At 40.7% G+C, this 27896-nt stretch overlaps 3 protein-coding genes across 5 annotated transcripts; 1 reads left to right on the top strand and 2 right to left on the bottom strand.

Annotated features, from left to right (window-relative positions):
* Window positions 1-469: 469 nt before the first annotated feature.
* Window positions 470-2155, bottom strand: LOC144472228 (ribosome biogenesis regulatory protein homolog). The gene is made up of 6 exons (XM_078185140.1): window positions 2073-2155; window positions 1769-1937; window positions 1435-1693; window positions 1062-1363; window positions 821-994; window positions 470-752 (listed from the first exon to the last, which is right to left on the bottom strand). Exons 2-6 carry the CDS (start codon window positions 1915-1917, stop codon window positions 617-619), a joined length of 1020 nt encoding a protein of 339 aa, XP_078041266.1. The 5' UTR covers window positions 1918-1937; window positions 2073-2155; the 3' UTR covers window positions 470-616.
* Window positions 2128-9042, top strand: Polr3h (RNA polymerase III subunit H). Of its 2 annotated transcripts, XM_078185142.1 has the most exons (6): window positions 2128-2464; window positions 2535-2718; window positions 2808-2948; window positions 3035-3159; window positions 3247-3304; window positions 8754-9042. In XM_078185142.1, exons 1-5 carry the CDS (start codon window positions 2354-2356, stop codon window positions 3298-3300), a joined length of 615 nt encoding a protein of 204 aa, XP_078041268.1. In that variant the 5' UTR covers window positions 2128-2353; the 3' UTR covers window positions 3301-3304; window positions 8754-9042. The 2 variants fall into 2 exon arrangements, with proteins under 2 accessions (XP_078041268.1, XP_078041267.1); XM_078185141.1 differs by lacking the exon at window positions 8754-9042 and having other exon boundaries at window positions 3247-3347.
* Window positions 3503-27814, bottom strand: LOC144472226 (uncharacterized). Of its 2 annotated transcripts, none has more exons than XM_078185138.1 (7): window positions 26695-27814; window positions 11633-11958; window positions 9816-10109; window positions 8884-9175; window positions 7358-7553; window positions 5960-6108; window positions 3503-5751 (listed from the first exon to the last, which is right to left on the bottom strand). In XM_078185138.1, the coding sequence occupies exons 1-7, from the start codon at window positions 26789-26791 to the stop codon at window positions 5603-5605; spliced, it is 1503 nt and encodes a 500-aa protein (XP_078041264.1). In that variant the 5' UTR covers window positions 26792-27814; the 3' UTR covers window positions 3503-5602. The 2 variants fall into 2 exon arrangements, with proteins under 2 accessions (XP_078041264.1, XP_078041265.1); XM_078185139.1 differs by having other exon boundaries at window positions 26691-26774.
* Window positions 27815-27896: the final 82 nt, after the last annotated feature.

Consider the following 27896-nt stretch of genomic DNA (forward strand, 5'->3'; position numbering starts at 1 on the left):
AATAATTCAAATCCGTTCGGGATCAAATAATTCCGAGTCATCTATCGGAAACAATTGCACTCGTCGTTTCGACGGGCGCCGAAGTGCAGACAACGTCCAAACGCGCCCGTGTTCCGTTCGGATGGCATTGAACGTGTACACGTACACGTTACGTACAAAATCACACGCGGGGTGGAACCCCTTACAGATTCTAGGGCAACCCGCTTTCGCACTTGCCCTCCCTCGTACCCGCGACCAGGTTACCTCGCCCTCTCGACTTCCACGAGTCGATATCCCGTGCTGCTTTTGACCTTTCACCTTTCTCCCGTCACCCTGATTCTTCGACTAAAGGACAACCTGCTTTATCGACTAGTAACGCTCCTGTGAATATTTATTTTCGTTCACGCTGAACTTATTTAATAATAATGGCCATAGTATCGGATTGTCTTTCCAGAATGTATTAATAAAGAAACCTTTACGACGTTCTTGTAGTATCATTTATTTCAATGTTGTCCTTATTTGTAATATTAAACATTTTAATAATATACATTGAAGTTCCACTAATAACAATAACTTGTAGTTGATGAAACAAATGCATTTAGACATATGAAGTGAACGAGAATGAAATCGAACGTTCCTATCTTCGCTTTCTACCGCCCATTTTCAAACGCATGTCACGTTTCCCTTTTCCTGCTTTTGGTTTCTTTGATCCCGTGCTTTTCACTCCCTTTTTGCCTTTCTTTACCTTGGCTTGCGTTTTGGCAGGTTTCAATCTACAAATTCAAAATGTGAATTTATGTTGTTGCATTTAAAAGGAATTGGTGAATATTTGAGAACCTACTTTGGAATGGAAAAGTCCTCGCGGAAAATTTTAGTGTTTTTATTAAGAATATTATCTGCTAAATCTTTGTTGCGTTTCTTCTCATCTTGCAAATTCCGTGGAGGCGCCTCTGCTTTCCGTTTCATACCAGGCACTTGTTTTGCAATTCCTTTAGCATCTTTTTCTTTTGGTAACCTGGAAATGTTATGTGTTAACTTTTAAGCGTCACATATGAGTTTGTGGCTAATGCTGTAGTCAATACCTATTTTGGAATTTGCCAACAGATGCTGTTGATGTTCGGGCAACAGTGATGGCCTGAGACAGTTGTTGAGAATCAGGGAAATATTCCTTTGTAGGAAGACCAACTTGTGGTACTTTAATATTTTTTGCTTTGGCAATGTTACGCAGTCTTTGTAGTTCATTCTTCGACTGTCTTTCTGCTTTTGCTGACTTTGCTTTCGCAAATGGATCTTCCTTGACCTTATTTTCATCGTTAACTTCAACCAACCACTCCTTCTGTTCCTCAGCTTTACTGCGTTTGTAACCAAATGTGGGTATCCATTTCTGTAATTATATAAAATCATTAAACATATTAATCAAAGAAAAATATAAATAACTACCGCGACAAAAGTTACCTGTAATTCGTCATCCCATTTAAGTTTAGACTTATTTTTCTTTTTAGATTTGATACCCTTTTCCTTGGCAAACTGTTGCCATTTGGTTAACGGTTTTGGTTTTGGAATCTGTCTGGCTCTAGGCAATACGTAATTAGGTTTCGGTAACTTTGCCACTATTATCTCCTCAACCCGTTCTATTGGAAGTTCCCAAATTTTATTAATCAATATCTGGACGTTATCTCTTGTCAAATTTGTTAAGTATTTTTCTTGCTCGGATCTGTAAATTAATAAGTAATAGTTTAAATAATGGAACTACCGAACAGTGTGTATTGACATACAGAAGTTAGGTTACTTTAGTGTTTTCACGTCTAGATTATTATAATCCAATGCTAGAAGAGTTCCCAAGTCTGTTTCAACATCCACATCCTTTTGTACTTCAACAGATTTACGTGTATCCTTCTCCTGCGTTTCATTTTCCAAAATTGATTGGACGATATCCATGCTGTCAAGTATGTTTTTGCCTACACAATTTACAGAAATTAATTTTATATTAACTGTTACATATATTACAAGCTTTTTATCTCAATAGTGAATTCTTTAATTTCAAATAATCATTAATGAATACAAATATAAAAACTTTTAAATTTGTATATTACTTTCCGTTTTGCATCAAACTGTATTTTCAAAACACGTGCGATTATGGTTGAATGTGGTTATGTCGACCATAGTTGACGTAAATGCGGTCTTTGATGCACACGATACGGAGGTTCGGATTATTTGACAAAAATAAATCCACACGAAGAAAATGTAATTTCCTATATCTGTTGAAGGAAGCAGGATAAATGAGATCGCAGTGATATTGAATAATAAAGATTATTGTTTATGTAAATATAAAATTATTTTGTAATTCTTACACTTGCGAGGTTACATTGTGAAAATGTTTGTTTTGGCTGAGTTAAAAGACACTGTTAGAATTCCACCGTGGAAATTTAAGCGGAAATTAAACGATGCGATTACTGAAGAACTTAATAGAAAACTTGCCAATAAGGTAAGCGATGTTATAATTTAAATAACTTTTACAAAAATAATCGCAATTACTTTGAAATTGCATGTTTCAGGTTTATCTTAATGTAGGTCTTTGTATTGCTCTTCATGACATAACAAAAATTGAGGAATCATACATCTTCCCCGGGGATGGAGCATCTCATACCAAAGTAATATTTCGCTTTATTGTATTTCGTCCATTTATGGAAGAAATTTTAATAGGAAAAATACGTAGCTGTAGTGTTGATGGTGTACACGGTATGTTTATATATCATTACTATGACTGTGATTATTATTTCATAAATTTTCTGATCACTAAGAATAATTATGTGGGTTTTTTTTTGTAGTAACATTAGGATTTTTTGAAGATATTGTAATTCCACCTCACAAACTGCAACATCCATCAAGGTTTGATCAAATGGAGCAAGCGTGGGTATGGGAGTATGACACAGGCGATGGCGAAAAGCATGACTTATTTATGGATGCAGGTACACCAATGAATATTTGAAATTAATTAACAGAAATATATAATATTAATGTATACATCAGTTTAATAGGAGTCTAAATATTTTAGGAGAAATTATACGATTCAGAGTAGTGGGTGAAACATTCACAGAAGCTTTACCAACTGGACCAAATGTATCTGGAGAATCTGTAGAAAAACCAGAAGCTAAAAATATATCTCCATACATTTTAGGTGTATGTATAATTAATAATTACTGGAATATCTATTGGAAGCATCCCTTCAAAGTACTGTTAACCTTGCTATTTTCATTACAATTTCAGGGTGCTATAGACGAGCCAGGACTTGGTTTGCTCACATGGTGGGAGAACACTTGAAACTGTGAGAATAAATTTGGATCAATAAATTTTTATTTCACAGCACATTCCATCATGTTATCACGTTTTAATGTTACATCCGTGATCGGCGCCATGCGCGACCCGATTTCAGATAGAATTTTCACTGTGCGGATATATTCATATTTAGTTTCCATTGGTAACAGAATTATTAATTATCATTTGTACAATATATACAAAGACGTTGTGTGCTAAATATGTGGTAACACGCAAAAAATAATTTCAGTTCAGTAAAATTCGAGGTCATGCTAAACGTTACACAGAAGTTATTCGGTGGTAAAAGTCTCAACATAAAGAACATCACATAGTCAGTATTCGTTTGACTGCAACAGTGGCGTGAAATTTTTCACATCGTTACGTGCTGATGGAGCATAGTTACGACAAATTTCGTATAGCTTCTTCTTCCTTTTTCTCTTTAAGTAACCGTCGAAACCGTTTAACAGTATTAAACACATAAAATACGTTTTTCTATATTGCGGTATATCGTTACATTGAATGAAAAACATTCGAGAACTTAGCTAGGTGTAAGCCTTAAATTTAGGAAACATTAATTACATGACAGTGGAATATACGTAGATAAAATAGAACTGAAAACATTTCTAGACGATAGATACATGTGCAATGATCGTTTTCGGTTCTTCTTTTTTTTTTTTAATTTTTATACTTCAGCAACACGTGTCGTCGAACATCACGCGAATCGTGTTTTATAAATAAATAAAAGTCTCCGTTATAAGACTTCTCGGAATGTTTCTGCGCTTTTTCTTAAATATTCTTTTCGCTGGTGAAACTGTCGCCTTCTAAATAGCTCGATTAGTCTTTCTTTTTTTTTGTTTTCTTTTATATGCTCTTCATGCACCGCGACTAACGCATTAGAATCGCGGTCTTTTAAACGGCCTTACAAGCGGGATGAACAACAGTCTAAACACATCCGGAGTAAAATAGTACACGTACAATAAAAATCCAAGTTCTAACTGCTTTGAATCTGACGTGCCGTCTCACGGACTTCCTCTACGTTCTTCAGCGAGAACCTACAAGATTAACTGTCACCTTTTTTTTTCTCTATCATCAAAGCGACGCGTGAAACTCTGAACATTGTTTTATCAATTGTACACGTTCTTTACTATTTCGTTTCTCTGTGGATTCTCTCGATCCTCTCACACATGAAAAACACGACGACCAGCCGTGTTCTCGAAACACGGAATACCTAGCGGCTCGAAACACGAAAAAGTACGACATATTTCTCGAATGATTCAACATGATATTAGTTAAAAATTACCCTGACCAAGACAGATGTATTGTGTTCCAATCAATGATTTTTGTGGATCTTCATGCATTATATACGTACATGGAACCCGGTTTTCTTCGTTACATTTAATTCTTGAGACATTTAATATTAATAGAACATCATTCTCATCTTTAAACGTTCTTACAAGTAAATTGATTCTGTAAGAGTGTTTGTTTCAATTATGTTGAAAGCTCCCAGGCAAAATCTCGTGGAATTCAATTTCGAACTAGTATTAGTCACATAAAAATGTAAAAGAATTGGGATACATAGAAAAATGAAAAATTGTATGGACTATTTGTATCTCGATGGAAGGATGGAGACCAACAATGTTTCTTCGTATTCTTAAACAGTCTCGAGCGGTCAAAGATAAAATATTGCTTAAGAACAATAATGATTAGTTCCGTTCAAGGGTCTTAAAGTATGCAACAAAGGACCTGCAAAACGCTTCCTCATCAGAATCGCGTTTCTTCATGTTTCAGTCCACTGTGTACCGGCCACAATCGCAGAGTCTAGCGTGAACAGAAGGGGTGCGATTCATACAGGAGCTTCGGTGTATTAAAAATGCCTATATGCGCTATTTAGTATCGTCATCGTTACTTTACACGTTTAAGGGCTAGTGTTTCTCATTTTTTTTGTCTTTCTCGTTTTCTCCTCCTTTTTTTCTTGTTTCATTTATAGATCGTTACACAAGAGAAACAAAACACAGTGTATTTAGTTTGCGTTTGGACGTCAATTGCTTTTCTCTATTTCGCACGGTGAATGCGGTCTTTCTCAGTCGTCGTTAGCCATTGTCTTTCTAAAGTATTGCTTTACGTGAGACATCGTCTTTTCTCTTGCACATATCTTTCTGTATTCGTTTCCCCCTTTTCATGCTTGTTCTGTAGGAGGAACACAAACTCCGCCGTGCTGTGTTTCTCGTACGCGGATCGCGCGTATCGTTGAGACGCGAAGAAAATCTTCTAGGAGGCGTTCCCTGCCTCTCATCGGTCGCGCACGGGTCTACTCGATGATTAGGCAGCGCGGCAGGTGTTCACGTAAATAGTTGAATAATTCCTGAGACGTTCCTGGACAATTGGTTAGTTCGAGCTCGTGCAAATGTCGCAGCTGAATCAGCCTGGACAGTTCGCCACTCGTGAGCAATGGACAGCCTGGAAAAAATGAACGATCTTCACCGAAGAGAAAAACATGGGTGCTAACTTAATTAAAAAAATATTCTATAATAGTTAGAATACATATTCTGTTACTAAAAGACGTTTAAATTTGCGATATATTTTTACACAAGGATCACCTTGCGTCGGTCACAAATCCTTTTGTGCCATCTTTTAAACTTCAATCAACATATAGGACATGCCCTACCTGCCAAGGAGAGTACTTGTAAGGATTTCATGCCGCACAAGTGCTGAAGACTCAAGTCTTTAAGTTGCGAGCACCATCTCAAGAACAATGCGCTCAGTGATACCATTGTGGAGATGTAGCCCACGCCTATGTCCGTGATGTGCACACATCTACACAGACAGAACATTCTTTATGACATACTCATTTTTCCACATTACCTTTACCTATCTACAAATCCTCTATTAAAAGAATTTTGCATTTTGAACACTGCGCTATAATTATTTCTAGTTCATTTTTAATTTTCTGCTTTCGTCAGTTTGTATTTATTATTAACTTTTTATCGTCGCGTGATCCAAAAAACTACGTTTCCAATTTTCGCCATTTTCGATCACCTCAGCATCTGATATCGAGAATCTGGCAAGCTGCAAGTGCCGATTCATCATTTCGGACGACTGTCTCGCAACACTGTGACGTTGGACTGTCGAATTCCTGTCTTTATAGCACTTCGAATTTACTAATCGTTCCGCGACCACAGCTCCATTAACGTCTCACTCCCAGACAAATTGGCACGGATATTCGAAGACAATGTGTCACACGGTCGACAAGTTAGCCGATCAGGATTGGCTCGAACGTGTTCAGAGCACCATATATCATCAGTGTCGAGCACTCAATCGGTCGCCTAAGCAGATTATAAGTCTGTCTCCTTAGGTGTCTCGTGGAGCCTTGCAAGGTGAATCACTTATTACGTAATGACCGATCCTAAATAGAATGCTCGTTAGCGCGGCCAGTATTTGGACCATGAATGAAGCGATCGAACGGATCGTACGGTTTCCACTGTTACAAAACGCTGTCTGGCTAATCCAGATTTATTCGACTGATTGGAATCTTAGTCCGAACATTTAGAACGTCGTTCGACAGTGTTTACAACTTAATTCAAGCATACAAGATAACTCAAGATAAATGTTACTGTTCTCTTTGAGCTTACAATGTTCATTGTTCCTACCCCCTGCAGGTGACGCCAGTTTATTCATAGTTATTAACCTCTTAGGCACGACGCGCTACTATAGTGGCTTTCGCGAATGCTCCGTGCTTTACTCAATTGTTCTATTAATTATTAAAGTAAACGATTAAAGTGAAAGTGTGTATGTACAATACACTAAGAAAAGAATATATGTAATTAATACTATATATAGCTATACGTAAAAAATATATATTAAGAAAAATGGAAACTTTATTTGCGCAAAATTCAGCTGTGCCTAAGAGGTTAATGAGTACGTATGGCAAAGTAATTCAGAAGCATAATCCCACAACATTTGGTTGTGGAAGGTACGCTGCTTTCGTCGGAAAAAAACAGGGGAGATCTCGCTGATTAACTCGATTAAATGTTTGCACATTGTTTTCTTCCTGATCGGCTCTCACCTGTCCAATGTAAGCTCCTCCAATTGATTCAAATCACAGGCAATATATTCTAAGGCTGCGTCAGTAATCCTTGAGCACCAACTCAGATCTAAGGAACGTAGTCTTGGCAAGTTCTCTGCGATCAACTCAACACCGTCGTCCGTTACTTTGCTGCACCCTGACAGCGACAGCACTGTCAGATTCGGCAAGGAATGCACTGGAAAAGAGGAAGAATTGCTTCTATTATTGCGCGACTTTTACGCTTTGCGGGCAAAATGCGGTTACAGATGCTCGTGCATATTTGCGAGAAAAATGTCGGTGACTCTTTTTATACAAAAAAGATTGTGCTTGTAATTGTATTGAATTCACTGGTCCTGTCGAGCGCTGCGGCTATTACGGACACTGATTTTATTAGCGAAATGTAATAGCACTTGATTAAGTTTTCTATTTTTATTTGGATAGTCTGCCGGCTATGCCAGTCATGCGTGACTGACATATATTCTAGTCTCGAGCTAAAAATAAGATTCGTATAACTCGAGGAATGCTCGAATAATTAACGCGATAATTCACAGAATCTTCATTTTGTTAGATAGACCGTTTTATGCGTTGCAGAAAATATTAACGGGACGAAACGTCGAACCAGAGAATTTCAATTGCACAATACGGGTTCGCGTGACCCAAAGTCCAGCGATACGACGTTCCGAACCGCGTTCCGGAGGTGGCACGTATTTATGCGTATCAAGTTTCATGAAAATCTTTTCGTTGTATAAATAACGTCAACCGGTCGTTGACCACCCACTCGACCAGGAAATTAAGTCTGAAGTATTGCTGACATCTAGAAAGCTAAATAAAGCTGTGTTCCTTAATTCTAAATTTATAATGGCCGGATGCGTGTGACACCTGACTTAATTTCACGCTATCATCGCCGCAGTATTTCCACCTGGACCCAGTGGTGGAGCGCGTTGACGCAATTGTCTCGCTCGCACGAGACTTTGCGTAACGTCTGGCGTGTCTTCTTTCGTTAGCTACGGCTACACCGCTCGGAGCAATGCAACAATTTCGCGTTTACCAATCTCGCGGAACCTCTATTTAAATCCGCACGCTGATAAACCGATTTCAAAACATGACCGCCGAAAAACGTCTGATTGCTTTTCTTGACTAAAGATAAGCAAATTAGACAGCTGTGATTCATGAACAATAAATTAGCTCGCTTTATTGCTTAGGCATTAACATGTTAGTCCGAAGAATAAATAGATATATATATAAATCATCAAATAAAAAGTATATTATTTCTATTATTATTTCTTCTTCTTCGACTTTTTCTATTATTTCTATTCTATCCATTATTACTAAAAGTATATTATATCTATACATTTCCAATTCATTGATGTATTTATAAATTTTATTATTATTGCAGCAATGTTGGACGATCTCAAATAAATTTTGCAAGCACGAATTCTCCTTCTTCTAAACAGAATTCATACTGATCGTGATCGGTGAGATTGGCAGCGAAGGTAACAACGTTTGACGCATTGAACGAAGCTTACCAATGTTATGTACACCGTGATTGGTGAGCTCCCAACAGGACTGGAGCCTCAGGATGCTAAGGGCGCTGCTCTGCTTCGAGTTGAAGTAACCGAGGGCGGCGTCGGTGACATGGTATGCTTGCAGGGAGAACTCGTACAGGCTCGGCAGCAATTGAGCGACAGCCCCGACGGCTTCGTCGGCCACGTTAATACAATCCGACAAAGAGAGCGATACTATTCTAGGTGTCAAGCAGGTCCACAGGCCAGCTTCCGTTATCTCGTTACAACCGGCTAATTCAAGCTCGAACAACGCCTAAAAATAAAGGTCGGTTAGAAAAATTTTCCGTCGTTCCTGCAATAGCGCGCCGGGGTCCCTCGTGACCCCAGAATAATTCTCTGTACGAAATGCCAGAGAGAAGTTCATCCGCTTTTAGGTTTTGCGATTATTAAACTGCGCGTGCACACGCATTGCATCGACCGAAAGAGAATTTACGTCTTTATCATCATCGATTATTATTAACTATTGAACATGGCAACACATGAAAACCTTAGAGAAGTCGTTAGATTGTTCATCAAAGGCAATAAAGCGTGACTACTTTTGTTTAATGCGGCACTGTTTGACGTAGTTCATGTATCATTTATCTGTATCGATTGAAGCAGTGCGAACTTTCTTGGTCACTTGATAAATAAATGCTTTGTTTTGTGAGGTCATGTTTAGTCTGTATAAACACGCGATAGCGACAGGTCTAATCGGCGGACCAGAATTCGCTGGTAAATGGAATATCGTGTAATTAACGAACCGACGAATTGACTTTTATCACAAAATGACCTGATAATGAACCGTAAACTGTACCCCCGCTTTTGCGTTTCTCTCAGACCTTCGAAGCTTAATTTAGTTATCGGTATTCCTCTTATTATTATTCGACGTGTTATCTGTTAGCCCTAGTGCTCACTTGCAAATGATCTAAAAGAGCCTCGAGGCCCTTGTCGGTGACCGCACAGAATCTCAGGGACAATGAGTGAACGTTTCGTTGCGCGAGGGGAAATCCATGGATCAGCTGCGGGATATCCTTGTCGGCTGCGCCAAGAAGTACCAGCGAACGGAACCCTCTTCTGACCAAGGAAGCGTAGAGGCGGGTACGCGAGCTGGGTAGCATGGTGCGGACTTCTCGGCATCGGACGACCGGTACCAGGCCTGCCCAAAGTCGAGGTCGCGCGTAGAGTATGTCCCTCCATCTTGTGCACACCTGCAAACGCGTCGACAATTAGACGTTAAGATCGAGTAATTAAGATATCGAGCAGCGTCGAAACCCATCCCGTTTCGTCTATGAGAGTATAAATTAGCGGGAACAGTCGCATTTGCCGTTCATTAGGAGATCGCGGTCTTCGTGTACGGGGATTCTAAAAATACAGGACGTCTTCGGATAATCGATTTCGCATGTTAAGATATTAAAAGCAAGGTATTTATATTTACACACGCGTCGAATATTAAACAGCGTTCGTTCGATTCGTTCTTTATAGATTTCTTCGAGAGGCGCTATCGTTCCACGCATTGACGGATAACAAGGGAATCGATTCGATCGTGGAACATAATTGATGCGATTCGACGCAACTTTCGATCCGTCTCCTTGTTATTCGCCGATAGTTGAGTTACGTTCCCAGCAGCGCGACAACCGTGGAAAATGCGTAAATCGTATTTAGCACTCGTTTCGGGAAGTTTCGCTGTGTAGTCCCGACGACGTCTCCTGCTCTAGCGTCGCGGGTATCGTTAAGCGTAGTCATAAACAGAGTCATAAACAATCGCGGCCGACACGGGCGCAACGGGCGGCGTATCCTCCTCCGTCGGGTTGATTTATTTCTGACAAGAGGAATTACCTTCTTCTCAAGGAGAATTACGCAAGACAAAGATAGCCGAGCTCCCCGGACGTAAACCATAGCCGTGACAAATTTTACACTCTCCCGTCATTTATTCACGCAGATCCGAGCTAAAGTGACTCATGAAGCCAGTTATGCGACGAGTACAACCATTGTTTTTCGAATGGATAATGCGCCGAAAGGATGCGAACGAGTTATTTAATTTACCGTTGACTACCACGCGGATTACATAAGTAATCTAGTCTAGTTTATATAAACGAAAATGTATCAAGAGCTTTAAGAAAATTCATCGAGCTGTCGTTTAAACCCTTAGGGGTCCAAAGCGTCTCCTCACTTTTCAGAATTTGCTAAAACATTCGTTTACAACCTAGCAATGATTTAATTATACGTATAAGTTGACAATATATTCAGTATTCTATTTTTAAGTTAAGTTAATAATATTTTCAGTATTTTATTTTTCTTCTAATCCGAAAGAAAAATAAAAGTCGCAGTCTATTCACGAATACACCGAGAATCTTTGTGCAAAGAGCGCTGTAATACAAAGACTGCTGTGGATGAATTGAATGAAATAACAGCCGTTACGGAACGTCTGTATTTCTCCGATCATTCGAATAAAGTCTGACGTATCCTTCGATGTCACTTCTTTCGTGCACTCCTGTTGTAAATGCATTTATGTCGGCAATGCGTAAAATCCGCCGTCTATTTACAAGTACAAAACGTACATCAGCGAAACAAGAGTTCGCGCAAAAATCGAATATGGAGTCGACACAGGACCTCAAAGGGTTTTATGGCAAATAATAGCGAATCGAGTGACTCCTCCCTGAAACGGGAATCGTCTCATAGACGAAATTAGGAACCGGATGCGGTCTCGCCAATTAATCAGCAATTGTGGCACCTGGGCCAGAGATCTCCTCTCGATCGCGTTGAAGTAGAGGAAGAATTTGCCGAGGAAATGGTCGTCCTGCATCAGCTGTTCCCACGTGATCGGCCGTACGTAGCCGCCGGTCCCGCCGCTCGCCAACGGCACGTTCTTCGATCGGTTCCTGGATATCATGCGGCTCTGTATCGGCGTGCTGTTGCTTATCGACGTCGGCCCGCTACGGCTCGGCTTTTCCGGGGTTGTGTTCGCATTGTTCGCGCTCTGCAGATTAGTATAGGCCACCCCGCCGCTCCCGCAGAACACGTTCGTAACGCGGTCCATGACGCTGGCCTTTCCCGCACCTGAGAACAGATTCGTCGTTCGTTCACTCCGATTGCGTAACAAAAAGGGGGACACCGCGTTGCGGACGTTCGAAAGGGGGAGGGTTTCGTTTCGCCGACAGCCGACAGCCGACCGTCCGTCGTTCCACGTGTAACAACGCGCCACGAACGGCCCGGCACACATGCTTTTACGTCCCAATAACCGATCGAGCTGACTCTCGTTTTCGTGCACCGAATACCAATAAACCGTGCTCCGCAATGCTAGACTGCGGTTCATCGTGGCGTACGAGCATTTTTGTAGACGTTCTAGGAAATACCGCATTCGCCTACAGACAGAATTTAACCCTAATTTAACACTTTACCGACCATTTAGCTCAATGTTAAACTTTTGTTTCTACTTCGATATTATTTATTTTATTAATCGCGAAAGATATTTAATATCTAGAAAATTATATAATAATATTGATGCTTACTGTAGTACAATTTAACACATTTGTCACAATAATAGATATAAAATGATTGGCTGTCGTGAAGGTAATTTATAGGCTATCGGTAGGTGTAAAAGTCGATTTATAGGCTTCCGGTCGGTAAAGTGTTAACTGTAAATCTAAAATCTAAAATCATTTTCTGGCTTACGGCGTTATATGACATTATCTTATATGGCAGAGTGCATTTTATGCGCACGATTGTTTAAATCTGAACTTTGATGACACGAAAATGATCTTGGAACGTGATATAATAATTTATTGGTACCTCAGGGTCACCACTCGAGTAAAAAGGGTTAATCTGAATTAGTATGGCTCCTTCATTCGATTGCACAATGTTCTCAATTTGAGCACATGTAATAAAAACGGCGAAAAGTCTTAATTTATTCAGTCTCATAAAATGACACAGTTGTTTTTATAACTCGATAGGTAAAGGTAAATTCTTGTGTTAATATGTTCGTTGTAACTTGTAGAAGATGATTGAAGAATCACTGTCATTATCACAGTATATCTTATCCAATCTAGTAGTTACGATAAAACAGTATGCATTAGTCATGTGCAATGCTCGATAATTCTCGAGTGAAACGGTTTTCTTCGATTTTCTGAAATATTTGGGGTTGCTGGATCGGCGAAGTATTGACACTAAACCTCCCAAACAGTGATTTTATATGCATTAGTGTGCATTGACTCATAAAAGTGCGCAGATAAAATTCGTTTAGACTCCGTCAAGCTTTAATTATAAATCTTGCTACAATAATGTAATTTATTCAAACAGAGAGGTCCCTTAAAGCTTGTGTAATATTATAAAACTAGAAACCGGTTATTTTGACCGTGGTAGGTTTAGTGTTAACCCCTTTCACTATCGTTCCTTTCATGCTGCGACGATTAGCACTTATTCGTACTTAATCATTTCCCTAATAGAAACAGACAATTATTTTCTCCTATATCGTCTATACTCACCTTCGTTTCTATACCCTGATAACCGAAGAACTCATTTTTACTTCCACGTAGAAGAAATTAATAATATTCAGATTTAGTAGAGATTGCATAAAATCTTCGCCACGAGTCTGACTCGTTATTATAGTGCGAGGGGTTAATCGAAACTAGACCAGTTAATTCAACAATCTCGATTTTCCTGAAATTTTCGCAGTTTCGCAACTCTGAACAACTCGTCTCATTATATTCGCTGTATCAAAACGTGCTATACTTAATCCCGCGACGTCATAAATAACCAGCGGGTTTTATTTAAAGTTCCGTAGGCGAGCTGACGTCACATCGCAAAGAAATATCGATTTAAAATGATCACAAAAGGGATTCCATTTATCTCTCTCTCTGCCTTCCTGTTTTGCCGCGCTGCCCACGCCCCCCTCCCTCCCCCGCCCACCAATAAGAGAAAACTTTGTACAGCGCCGAAACAATTAGCAAGAGACGTTGTAAACAAAAGTGACATACCATTGGAGCAAGCTTGTCCGACCATGTCCGATGTTTTCGCCTGCGATTTTATCCCTATCTTCCCGTGAACCGTGTGACGTATACGTGTGGTACGCTCGCGTGGACAATATGGTGGCCGAGCGAGCGAACGGACCGCGAATGGTGGAACATCGGCCGGTTTCGTTCGGGATCGAAAAAAAAAATGGTGGCCACGCGATAAAGAGATGGACGAGAAATAGAGGCGTGCTCGGAGCCAAATAGGACGTACAGGTCGAAAATAAAACGAGAATAACCGATGCCGCATCTTCGCCGTGTTTACCTTTGCGGAAACGCCTTTAGAACCGCGGTGGCCAATACTGTTCGGTGGTTCGAAGAAAAGCCGCCTTGTCAAACTTTATTGGCCGATAGAAGCCGATAGATTCGATTCGAGACGGAAACGTTTAGGCTAATACCGGCGAATTAACATTGAACCTACCAAGTCGGACAATATGAGCAATTCCATGCTTTTTCTTAATAAGAAAAATATTTATAAATATTTTCTAATACCAGCGAATTAACACTAAGCCTACCGAGTCGGTGAAAATGACCGATTCCATGCTTTTTCTTAACCTGTTAGCTGCGTACGACCGTATATACGCGTCACAAGGAAATGGCAATTTTGTAACTTATAATAAAACTACTACGATTTATGTCAAAATACTTATGATAACATATTCGTAAATTTCGCACGCTTTAGGATAATTTTCGAAACAATTGCCAAAAAGAATATACAAAGTATGATCGATGAAACGCGTAAGAAAATTTATCTTCTAAATATATCGACGCAGCTAACTGGTCAATAAAAAAAATATTAATAAATATTTATATTTATTATATTAATAAATATTTTCTCTATAAAATTTGTTAGATTATAAAGTCTTTTACATAGGAAAAAATTAAACGTATATCACGATCGAAACATAAATTATAATACAGATGGCAGAAAGTCTAAATAAATTCTTCTAAAGCAAAACGCGTAGCCACTGTTCGAGCTCGGTTTGGTGTTAAACCCAGCGAATAAGGCGAAACGTACCGTATAATAATCTACGTTCATCACTGGTCTATATACCTATACTTTTGTTTCTTTATTCACGTGTCCGGGGAATTCCACCGTGTCGAGAAAATGTGACGCGTCTCTTACGATACAGAGCGTCGCTATACGCGTCGCGCTACGACGAAGAGGACGTGCACGCCGCAAGACGAATTAGCGCAGTACTCTGTACCTCGAGTCACGTACGAGGAATTTCACTTCAGATGTGACACACATTTAATAGAATATGTTCGTCCGTACTGGTCGGTTACATTAAATCCGTGCCTCGGAAAAATCCACGGGAGCGTTTCAACGGGGCGAGCGTGGGAGACCGCATCGAGCAATTAAACCCAACACGGTGAACCAGTTCGTCTAAATGGCGAGGGGGCTGCTCTCCGCACACTAGTTACTCCGAAAACTAATGTTCTTCAGATACGTCAGGTGATATTTAACGATTATGGCCGACGTGGCGGGTTTTCCCGCAACGCGAACCGAAAACGAGGACACTCGTCGACAGTCTTTTAATGTTTCAAGTGCGCAGAACGAGAGGAGCTCCAGGGTTCATCCGTTAAATCTGCTACTATCAGTTTAACGAGGAGAAAAAGTGAACGATAGGGAGACGATGGTCCGCGGGACCGATGCACGATACGGCCGGCGAGGTCGGTGTCCATTGTAGAGATCGAGAACGTTATCGAGGATCGAAAATGACCCAGCTTCGCTGTTTACGCTGTTTGCGCGACGCGCAAAAAGATAAAAGATTCGATCGATCGCGTGTATTAATCTGTTTCTTTCGTTTCGAAACCCTTTTGCGAGGAATTCTTGGTGAAACAGGTAAGCGATAGATTCTTAAACCCTTGACGTACCATTTCCTTCGCAGTCACCGCGATTAGGAACTTTTCAATTGGCACAATTTCTTAGAAGCGACAGAACATTAATGTTTATACCGTGCCTGAATTGACTTGAATAATTAAATATTAATAACAAGGGATTAGAATTATATTTCAATTTTAAAGAACAGAATAACATAAATATTTAATTATTTGTTACTAGTAATTTCCATCGCGAGTCGGACTCGTCAAATTACGGCAAGGGGTTAAAAAGATGATGTTTAAAAAGGGTGACTTCAGCGAAACTAAATGGTAATTCCAAAGGAAACGATTAGATCATGTTATTCGACATATTAACTCTTTCCGCTTGAGTGGTGAGTCTGAGACACCATTAAAATTGTTCCATCGTGTGCAAAGATAATTTTTACAAATACCAATAAAGTTTTGAAAGATTGTTAATTAGTGGAATTGTTCACATGAGTCGCGAGAATCAGTTTTGTATTTATAAAAGTGCACTTTGTTGCGTAGAATGGAAATATTACGAGCCCGAGAAATTATTTCAGATTTACAGTTAAAATGGCTTCGTGTGCAAAGGGTTAACCCCTTGCCGTATTTTAACGAGTCTGGCTCGTCATAGAGGTTTCTATCAATATCTTGTTAAATATAAATATTATTCCGTTGTTTTAAGCCGAAATAATGTTTTTCCTTTTCATTCTAAGCAATTATTGCAGTAGAACAAATTTTTCATCCTTGTAGTATTATGAAGAAAATAGTACGGCAAAGGGTTAAGTCGAATCATAGATAACTTCCAACGCAGTTAGCTAGAATCAATTGTTCGTATCTAACCCCACTTGCTTTCACTAATTAGTTAAGAGTTTTAAATAAATAAGATAAAAGAACAGAGAAATAAGGAAGAAGAAACAAGATAAATGTCTGATAGAAAAGCGGAAGTTATATCTGGCTAGACCTAATAACTTGGTGGTTTCCGAACGAAACAGCTATACTTTACTGACCCGGTCATTCGTCCGTGAAAATGAAGCTCAATGTTAAATCTTCGGTTTGTATTTTGATTTTACTTATTAATTGCACACGTTATTTAATATTTAAACAATTATATAATAATATTGAAGTTTACGGTAGCACAATCTGACACGTTTATTTCAATAATAGATAACAAATTACCGATTACCATGACAACCGATTCACAGGTTATTGCTAGAGGAAAAAGCCGATTTATAGACATCCGGTTGGTAGAGTGTTAAAAATCTCCAATTGGTTTTGAGTCATAACTCGTTGCCGATAGTTCTCAACGATCTCACTTAATCTACATCGCGCCTTATAGATAATGTTGTTTGCAATATCCACATTCTATCGCCGGCAATTGTTTGAAAGTTGAAACAGCTCCGATAGCAAAGAGTTGTACAAACCGTGGAGACGATAACACGATCGGGGCGGAATCGAAGATTTTATGGATTAACGGGCGCATGGAATGGTCGCGTATTCGCCCCGTAAAGGGGTGGGCAACGTTCAGATTCGCGGTAGCAGACCGTTCGCCCGGAAACAAGGTACGCGAACGATCGCTTCAACCAAAAAGTTATTTATTCCGCGAGAGGGTGGGTGGGGAGTGTAATCGCAGTCTGCCGTCGTTCGGTGGCCATTTTCGTGCGGGCCGAGACTGGCCAAAGCGGAAAGAGCCTCGATAATCAGCGCGACGACACGGAACGAATGATTAATTGTCCTCTCCGGATCCATCGAGCGATTTTATCAGGCCCTCTACAAGCTGGCTAGCTTCCAGCCACCGGCGATCGGCCATTTCACGCATTTAAATAAATCCCCGTCAGCGTTTCGTCGGGCAATGCAACTGCGTTCTCTTCCTCCCTACCTCTCTCTCTCTCTCTTGCTCTCTTTCTCTCCTACTCTCTCTCTCTCTGTCTCTCTTATTCTCTTTCTCTCTCGTGCCTTTTGTTTTTAAGTCGCCAGCCCCGACTGTGTATGTATCTACATACGCGCGCGGCACGGCGGCGTTCGGTTTCTCGGCGCCGCTACGCCCGGCTCTCTGCGCCGCATCGAGACAAATGTCGATTCACCGGGTGTTTCCGCCTCGCAAATTGCTGACGCGTTTCCGTAAACCGATACCCAGTCTCCGTCGCGCGCGCACGCCGCCAACGAGAACCGACAATGCCGAAGTCCCGCGCGGACGGAGAACTACGGGGAAATTACCCCTCCATTGTGCACAGACGCTCGAACTCGCCGCTGACGGCGTTCAAAAAACATTTATACGATGTTTATTGTCGGCGCGAATGCAAATCCCGGCCCGACCATGTTTTCGATCCGACAGAGAACCCCGTCCCTCGTGGATATCCTCTACGACGATCCTGTAATCCTTTGACGGCGCTCCGACGCGTTCGTATCGTCGAACCGTGTCCCGTATATTTCTACTTGGATTGGCGCGGATCGTCGATCTTCATCGGGAATCTTGTTTCGCGGAAATGCATCGAAGTGCGACGCGGTTTGAGAGATTTTAGTGTGTAGAATAGTTGCACGAGAATTATAGAGAAATTCGGGAAGAGTTATATGGAAATTATACAAAAATTATATGGTAATTGTACGGGAATTATACAAAAATTATATAAGAAATTTTGTAAAAATTATGGAAATTATACAGAAATGATGTAATAATTATACGAGAATTATACAAAGATTATGTAATAATTATACGAAAATTGTACGAAAATTATACAAAAATTGTGAACAATTACGCGAGAATTATACAAAGATTGCGAACAATTACACGGGAATTATACAAAAATTGTGTAATAATTATACGAAAATTGTACAAAAATTATACGAGACTGTTCCATAACGATACCGATCGCAAAATGGAGCAAATTATTGAACGCAAAAGAGTAAATAAGTCCCCGTTCTTCTGTGAAGCGCGGAACAAGAAAAGTTAACGGTATCTATCATATACCAGTCACCAGATAGGTGCTACAGTATCATCGGCAAGTAAACGTTTCTTTCTCACATTTTCTTCCGATATCATTGGCTCTCCGGTTCGACTTTCGCATTGTTTCTGCTGGAGCGATTAGCTTCAAGACCTCGTACGAAACGAATGAAACACGCGTCTCGTTAACGAAGAGATGAGAAAAGGTGAAAATAAAATTGCCGAAAATTGGACTAGAGAAGACGGACCACGTCGAAGAACGTTAAATATAGCCGCTGACCAACCGGCGTTCCCTTCAAGGTGTGCGACGAGAGGAACGTTTCTCGGAAATAAGATTATAGTCATCTTACAGTCACCAAGATTATAGGGAGTACAGTGCGAGAGAAAAATGTAACGCGAGAATCGTTCGACTATTCTGGTGAATCGCGCGATTGTTTCTCATTTCTGATTTTGTTCGAAGGTTAACGTAAACCGTAACCAATGTTTACGTACAAACAGCTGTTTCACAAGATGCGAGGTGGTCTCTCATAGCGCGACTTTCATAGTAAACGTGACTAAAAACGTCGTAATTTCAATCTCGGCCAATTTCGTGACAATTTCATGAAACTTGTTGTCGGCGGCAAGGTATTATTTATTTACCGCGATAAATTCGGCGGACGTTGACAAGAGATAATGACACGTGCTCTGCCGTGCACACGAAACAGATAATACGATATATAAGTAGAAACGGTCAGTCATAAACAGACGTATATGGGACAATGTTGATCAAAGTTCACCGCGTGCGAACTTTGACAATGTCTGCGAAAATTCATATTTCACGTACGCCATGCTCTGCGCGGCTAAATATCATCTTATGTATTCTCTGTTTGTTTGTTTCTAGTAAAAATAGCACACTCTGTACAGTTAGAGTTCCCTAGGAAAATACCGAAATAAAAGGATCATTAGCTTTTCTCGAAACGAGCCAGAAATATCGTCCAGAATAAATCCATTCTGTACAGAGAAATCGCAGAGAAAACGCGAATATAGCGTCAACAGTTAAATTCAGCTATCTTTCAATTAAATAATTTCTCAATGCCAATAACAACGGCTGTGTCCCATAAATAGAATGAAAGTAAAATAATATTAAAACTCTATGAACGAAAGTCTTAAAAATACATACGTCGATAAATGTTCAAGTTGCGTTCTCAATGATCGAATTGCATTCCCGTTAATGGATTGTTATTTATCATTCAAAGCGAGCAACGAACCGTCTTAACGATCTCGGTAATTAATTCGCGACCACCGCGATTAATCGATCGCAACTTTATTTCAAATTCAAATCCGGCAATCGAGGAGCCATTGATTATTTATGAAACGGAGCAGAGACTCGTAGAAAACGACGAAAGATTATTTTCGATGATTTACAGGGAATCGGCGAAACGAAGAAATTCGCTCGCGCGTCTAATCGATCGGTTAACCCTTTCGGTACGAGCACCCTGTCCGCCGCGCCGAAAATTCGCACACGGTCAATAATCCTCCTTAAGATTGTCCTAAACGTTGAATGAAAACCGTGCTCGATAAGACAATGTTTTTTAACAAAACGCGTGGCTCGTAGCTTTAACCCTTTGCACTCGTGTGGTGACTCTAGGATACCGTTAAAATTATTTTATCACGTCCCATAATAATTTTTATACCAACAAAGTTCAGATTAGAAAAATTCTGAACAGTAAAACTATTGTTACGAGTCACGAGAAACAATTTCACACGTATCAAATACATTTTGTTACATAAAATGGAAATGGCTTTTTCGTCCTCAATAATTTTCTTGATGGAACAAGAGGATTTTTGTTTCCTGTTTGTCTTCATTTACTTCCATTCTAAAATGTTGACAATAGAAGATTCACATTTCGTTTCAATTTAATAGAAACGACTGGCAGTTATATTTATTAAATTATGTACGAAATATTCGTCACGAGTCTGACTCGTTATTATAGTGCAAAGGGTTAATATAAAATTCTGTTATTTATACCGGTCATCGCATGGACGCCGCATATATAAAACATTCGTACCGAAAGGGTTAAGCTCAAGATAATGGTTTCGGGTAAGGAGTCGAACCGGGTTCCGGTGTTACAATCAAGACGATTGTGACAGCTGTGTGTGCGCGATGATGCTGGTCGAGGAGCGTCAGAAAAAAAAGGATCGTCTCGATCAATTGTCATCGCGATAGTCTCGATCACGTGTCATCGCGATCGTCCTAAATCGCGCGGTGATCGGAGCGGAAGTAAGAATTGTCCGGGTCAGGCTCGAAAGCAGATCGCGTGATTCGCGTACAACCAGCCGGGGAACGGACCCGGGAGGGTAGGAGGGCGAAGGGCTCGGTGGTGTACTTCGATTCATTCTAGTTTCCACGTTTCCACGTGCACCGGGGGACGACGCGAACGCTATCGATTCCATTGCAGTTCGGATTGCGACTGAAGGCAGCCGACAGGCCGCTTAACCGCCGTCGAAAATCTTCGAAAGCAACCCGTTCCCGATGGCTAACTGTCGATGATCGATCATTGAAGAGCTTGCGGCGACGATGCTGCTGCGTTCATCGCTGCTCGTTACCGAGCATCCGAAAAATATTCGACAAAGCGTACAAAACAATTGCGATATTAAATGAAGTAAAATATAAAATTTTATAAAATATAGATCTTTCGCCAAGCGACTTTCGCTATTTTAAACATTTAGGACAGTTTTTACGGGCTAAATAGTATATAGTGTTCATACAGGATAAATAGTATATAGTATTCATACAGGATAAATAGTATATAGTATTCATACAGGATAAATGGTATATAATATTCATACAGGATAAATAGTATATAGTATTCATACAGGATAAATAGTATATAGTATTCATATGCACCAACCTAATAAAATGCACTTTATCGCATAAGATAGAAATACTATAAGCCAGAAGATTTATTTCAGATTTCCAGTGGCAGTGGCTTCGAGCACAAAGGGTTAATTGTCTCTAACGTCCGAGAGGTAGTGGGAAAGTTACGAAAATGCGGTAAAATGCGAGCGCGTGATTATTGTTGTGACTAGTCTCAATTTGGAATCATACAATTCAGAGCTGTTCAACATGCTTCGCGCGGTGGGTAATGGAACAGCCACGCGCCGAGGGCGAACCTACTGGCAACGTCTTATCGCTGACGTCGGAGAAGAAAAACTCATGTGTTTCCGTTTTTCATGCTGGAGCTCATTCTATTTCTCTTAATCCGGACATTATTTATGACAGGTCGCTGTCACATTCTTCAGCCGAACAACGTATAATGGTAACAGTGTCCTAAAACTGCTCAAAATCTGCCCGAGCTTTTACGGGCTAAATACATAGTGTACAAATGAAGACACTCTGAAATATTCCATATCAGAGTTTATTAATTCGAAAGATCAGAATTTGTTTAAGACAGGCATTTCTGTATTGATATCTTGTTGAAAAGGGTGTAGTAAAGCAAACGGGGCATATTTTGATTAAATCAACAGCTTTTGAAAAAAGATATACAGTTTTATATATTTACGTAAACATCCGACATTTCATATACACCTACCTAGTACATAAAGACGACAAAAGGAACAAAAATTGTCTGGTCCTTTTATTAACCCCTTATGAAACACTATGATTTCTTTCACGCTGTGTTAATTAGTATTTATTCGTTCTTAATACTTTCTTTAATAGGACTAGACAATTCCTATTTCTTGTAATGTCTTTATCTACTTTCCTTCCTGTACTTTGATAACAGAAGAATTAAATGTGATTTCGGTTTGAAATAAATTAATAATATTCATATTTAGTAGATCATGAAATCTTCACCACAGCCTGGCTCGTTATTATAATGCAAGGGGTTAAAAATATTAACCCTTTGCACTTGAAGCCATTTTAACTGTAAATGTGAAATAATTTTCCTGGCTCGTAGTATTTCTATTCTATGCAATAAAGTGCATTTTTATGCGTGCAAAATTGATTCTTGCGACTCGTAGCGACAGTTTCACTACTCAACAATTTTTAAAATCTAAACTTTATTGTTATGAATATTATTTTAGAACGTAATAGAATAATTTTAGTGGTGCTTCAGAGTCACCATTCGAGTGGAAAGGGTTAAGGATAAACAAGCGCTGATCAACGCAGCGCGAAAGGAATCTTAGCGCAAGGGGTTAATCCTTTGCACTCGAAATCATTTCAACTGCAAATCTAAAATAATTTGTCAAATTCCTACTGTTTCCATTTTATATAACAACATTTATTTTGTTCGTGTGAAATTGAGTCTTGTGACTCGTATAACAGTTACACATTTAACAATATTTAAATCTAAGCTTTGGCGTTATTTATCAAAAATAATTTTGGAACGTGTTACGTCAATTTTAATGGCGCCGCAGAGTCGTCACTCGAGTGCAAGGGGTTAAAAGAACCCTCGGTTCTCTGAAACTTTGTTGCAGCTTCGACAGCTGTTCGCTCGATTCCTTTCTGGTCGCGAATGCATAAATCTGGTTGCAGGCGCGTAAAATCCGGCGATTGCACAACGATAGTTGGCTGAACTTCACGGGCGGTGGCGAATCTGTTTGGTTCACGGCGCGGACGAACGTGAATCGGTAAACTTAGGCATTAAACTACTAAAATCCTTCTAAATAATTGTGGCACAAGGAAACAGAAAGAGAGAAAGAAAGAAATAGAAAGAGAGCAGGAGAGAGAGAGAGAGAGAAGGAGAAAGTGTCTAGAATTTCAGTTAAACTGGGTTAGGTCTGGATTATGCACGAGCGCTGTTAGACTCGGGTCAGGGTCGAACTGGATCCGCCCAAGCATAAGTTAGGCTTTGAGTTTGATTAGAATTAAGATCATGCCGGGCGTTCGGTCGTGCGTCGCTTCGGGTTTCGCGAAATGCAGGCCGCGGTCGAGTTAGGGTGGCTCTCGGGCTTGTATTTCATCGACTGAATCCGATTCGGTAGGCAGACGCCGGCCGTCGTTTGAAATTCGGCGAGATTGAGAATTAGGATCCTGTTAGGGTTTCGAGATCTGCGCGGGGGGGACAGAACAGAGTCGGGGATTTGTCTTAGCTTAATTGAATCTGACACGGCGGGGAGGGTAGGTTAGGTTCTGTTTCGACGTCGGAGTCGGGTCAGAGTTGAGACCTGTGTAGTACTTGGGTCTCTCTCTCTCTCTCTCTCTCTCTCTCTCTCTCTCTCTCTCTCTCTCTGTGCACCGGAAAACGACACGGTACGCTGATCACAAGTTACACACGATCCCGATGAAGTGCGAACCGCGTCTGGTTGCGTCTGCTTGTTCCACTTCGCCGCGATTCCTTCGCGTATGGTACAACAGCTCGGATTACGCCGCGTTATTAACCCTTTGCACTCGAGCGGTGACCCTGATGCACCACTAAAAATCGTCACATCGTTTAACAATATAACATTAACACATTTAGTTCAACGTTAAATTTTCGTTTCTATTTTGATTTAATTTATTCGATTAACCTCGAAAGATATTTAATATTTAAAAAAGTTATATAATAATATTGAAGCTTACGGTAGTACAATACAACACATTTGTCTCAATAATAGATACAAAATTAATGGTTACTATGACAATCGATTCACACGCTACCGATCGGGAGAAAATGCCGATTTATAGGCTACCGGTTGATAAAGCGTTGAAATTGTCGAACGTGTTCATATTTAACTCTTTGCAACTCGAAGCCCCTTTAACCCCTCGCACTATAATAACGAGTCAGACTCGTGATGAAGATTCCATGTACGATCTATTAATCAAAGACATCTGTTATCAAAGTCTAGGAACGAAACTAATTAAAGGCGATGCTAGAAACAAAAATTATCAAAATGTTGATCAACGCAGCGTGAAAGGAGGCGCAGTGCAAGGGGTTAACTGCAATTCTAAAACAACTCTTCTGACATGTAGCATTTCCATTTTATACGACAAAATTTATTTTATGCATATGTGAATCTAGTAACTCGTGCAACAACCAGTTATACCTTTAATAATTTTTGAAACCTAACCTTTTCATAATATTAAAATTATTTTAAAACGTGCTGTAACAATTTTAGTAATGCCTCAGAGTCACCACTCGAGCGCAAAGGGTTAAATAGTGTTCAAAGTGTAATAGTTGTATGAGCCACAAGGTTCAATTTCTTACGCAGAAAATTCAATAAATCATATGAAATAGAAATACTGCATAGAACAGAATAAATCATTTTGGATTTCGAATTAAAATGGCTTCGAGTGCAAAGGGTAAACACTGAACCTATCAAGTCGGTCAAAATGACCGATTCCACAATTTTCTTATAAAATTTTTTAGATTCCAAAATCTTTTACATACGAGATTATTAAATGGATATCACGATCCATAAAGTGTAATAAAAATAGCAAACGGTTTAAATAAATCCAGTCTTGATATTCTTCTAAAGCAAAATGCGTAACCACTGTTCGAGCTCGGTAGGTTTAGTATTAACCTCTTGCACTGTAATAACGATTCAGACTCGTGACAAACATTCAATGCTAGATCTAATATATATGAATATTATTAACTTCTTCCAAATCGGAATCTAATTGAATTTTTCCGTTATCAAAGTCTAGAAAAAAAAGTACATTAAGGACAATAAAAGAAAGAAAAATTGTCTGATCCTATTATTTAAAATATTAAAGACAAATAAATATTAATCAACGCAGCGTGAAAGGAGTCGTAGTGCAAAGGGTTAACTTCGCATATCGATAAAGCAGGCTTATTAATAGCAGAATTATTTATAATTTTCATTTGTTTGTTTTATTTCGTCTTGACCCCTAAACATTTTACATATATTAAAATTGACGAAAGCAATTTAGTTCTCGCCAGTATTGCAATTTAAACATCAAATTGTAACAATATTTTACGCGTGACGGATATAATCGTCGTGACACGAAACTCTGCCATATCTCCATGACGGATATAATCGTCGAACGTCACTTAACTGGTTAAAGATACTGGTTAAAGATAGGTCTGCATTGGTTCTATGGAGTTGCGAGGTTGGTTGTTGTGCATTGGCAGCGTTAATCTCTGGGATAAGAATGTTTCCGTAGCACCAAGTGCGCGAGAAATCGAGGCGAGTCTTGGTTAGGTTGACTTCGTTAAACTACGATATGCTGGCGAATGGATTCGACATAATCGAAAGCTTGTTTCAAGCGATAGAACACCGTAGAACTGTGGTAAATAACTTGGATAGAATCGAGTCAAGTCCATACGTTACGCCATTTTTAATCCCCCGAATGCAGAATCAAAATGACCCAATTGTGTCGCTGTTCCCACGTTCATCCTCTAACGTATGCCTTCGCGCGACTATTATCGTAAGCAAAACGTGTCGTACGAGGGTTAAAAGTACGGGGGAACGTGTTGGATACGCGCAATTGACGCTTCACGCGGAAAAAATAATTCATCGAAAGACCGACACGAGCCAAAGTTCTGTTACAATTCTAACGAGAAAGAATCACGGGGTGCTGTTAGACGAACAAATCCACACCAGATGGGTGGAAACAAAGAATTTCTACACGTCGTCCGCAAGAATCGAATCCGCTCGCTATTAGTATGTCTGGCGTTAATTAATTATCCAGTGCACGATTGATTGCTGATTGTAAATTACGACCTCGTATACACGTTGTCCGTGCAGGTTACGCGAAAAATGAACGAATCAACGCTGGAGCCAGCGGATTGCCTGAAACTGACCCATTTCAGAATTCTGGTTGCGAAAATATTCGACCGACAACACAGTGATTCCGTGGGAATTTCTATGGTACAACGACTCCTTTCAGCGGATGGTGTAACAAACGTCAAACGAGAATCTGAATAAATACAGTCGCGCGAGTCGTATGTTAAGATTGACGGATCTCGATTGGCCCCAGCGTTAATTTTCCCAAGCGTACGATAGATTGTCAACGGTGAATCGGATGGTTCGTAGGTGGGTTTGCGTGCGAAATAAAGTCAAAATGGATTTACCAACCATGGTGCTTGGACGCTTTGAGCCCCAGACCGTTGATTCTCTTGGTTAACTCGGCGCTGGCTCTTTCGACGACCCCCTGCGCCGATATCGAAGACATCTCTAAGCGGTGGAGGCGCACTCCCTTTGTTCAGCCAGGATTCGTAGTCAAGACGAGCACGGGTTCGCGTGGCCGTGGTGAAAGCGCCGCATATTCAAGCGGAAGAACGCACCGGACCGAGGATCGTTTTCCCGTGTTCTTTCTCTCCGGGCCCGTCCGGTGTTCACGGCATCGATCCGTTATCCGAGCGGCAGAAATCACAACAGCCCCTTTGGTGGTGGTGTCGACGAGGCGGTTTACGATCACACCCCGGGCCCCCGGCTATTCCGCGAACAGAGGCGCGCGTGTTCGATCGCTAATTCATCGAGGATATCGGGGAACCTTCTAAATTTATCGCGCGCATCGCCGTGTGACGCCGCGACGGAGAGAACGAAAACGCGACGCAACCCTCCCGGCAGCGCGGTGCGGCGCGACGCGGCGCGGCGACTCTCTCTTACAACGCGAATCGATGACGGAACATTTCACTGGAGAGATCTATTTTAATCGCTGGCATGACTTCTCGAGCGATTAAACGGCGGTAGGCTCGCTACGCGAGAGCGTGAGTGAAGGACACGCAGCCTGCCCGAGAGGGTAGCCCGTCTAAGGGTTACGTGGCCCGGTTCGCGAAATGTCGAGAATAATCCGCTTTCCCCTGCGTTGCCGATACTCGCGACCCTGGTTTATGTAATAAACTTGACCACCTCACTGTCGCACGGTACAAACCATGGAAATGGCCTCTTCGGAAATAGTTCGCGAGTAATCGATAAGCGACCGATCCGATCGGCTAACCGGAGATGTGTATTCGTTTCGATCGGCGCCTTTTTAATTGTTGCTTCCCCCCCTCTTTCTCTCTCTCTCTCTCTCTTTCGCTCTCGCTCAGTGTCAGGCGAGTTTTGTAATACGCGTCGCGGCGTTCACCGTGGACCCACGGCGCAGCTGGACCGTTTACCGCGGTGTCCCTTCTCTGTTTATGTGTCAGTCATGACACCGAGCAGAAAACAAAGCTAAAAGGTGGAGCTGCTGCAACGGGCTCGGCACATGGGGGTGGTTTGCGCGAGACTGAATCGATAGCCGCGCTGAACTTGTCCGGCTGCCGTCGCCTCTCCCCCAACTCTCCCCACCACCG

Source organism: Augochlora pura, chromosome 7 (genome assembly GCF_028453695.1).
Source record: "Augochlora pura isolate Apur16 chromosome 7, APUR_v2.2.1, whole genome shotgun sequence".
Classification (NCBI taxonomy): Eukaryota; Metazoa; Arthropoda; class Insecta; order Hymenoptera; family Halictidae; genus Augochlora; species Augochlora pura.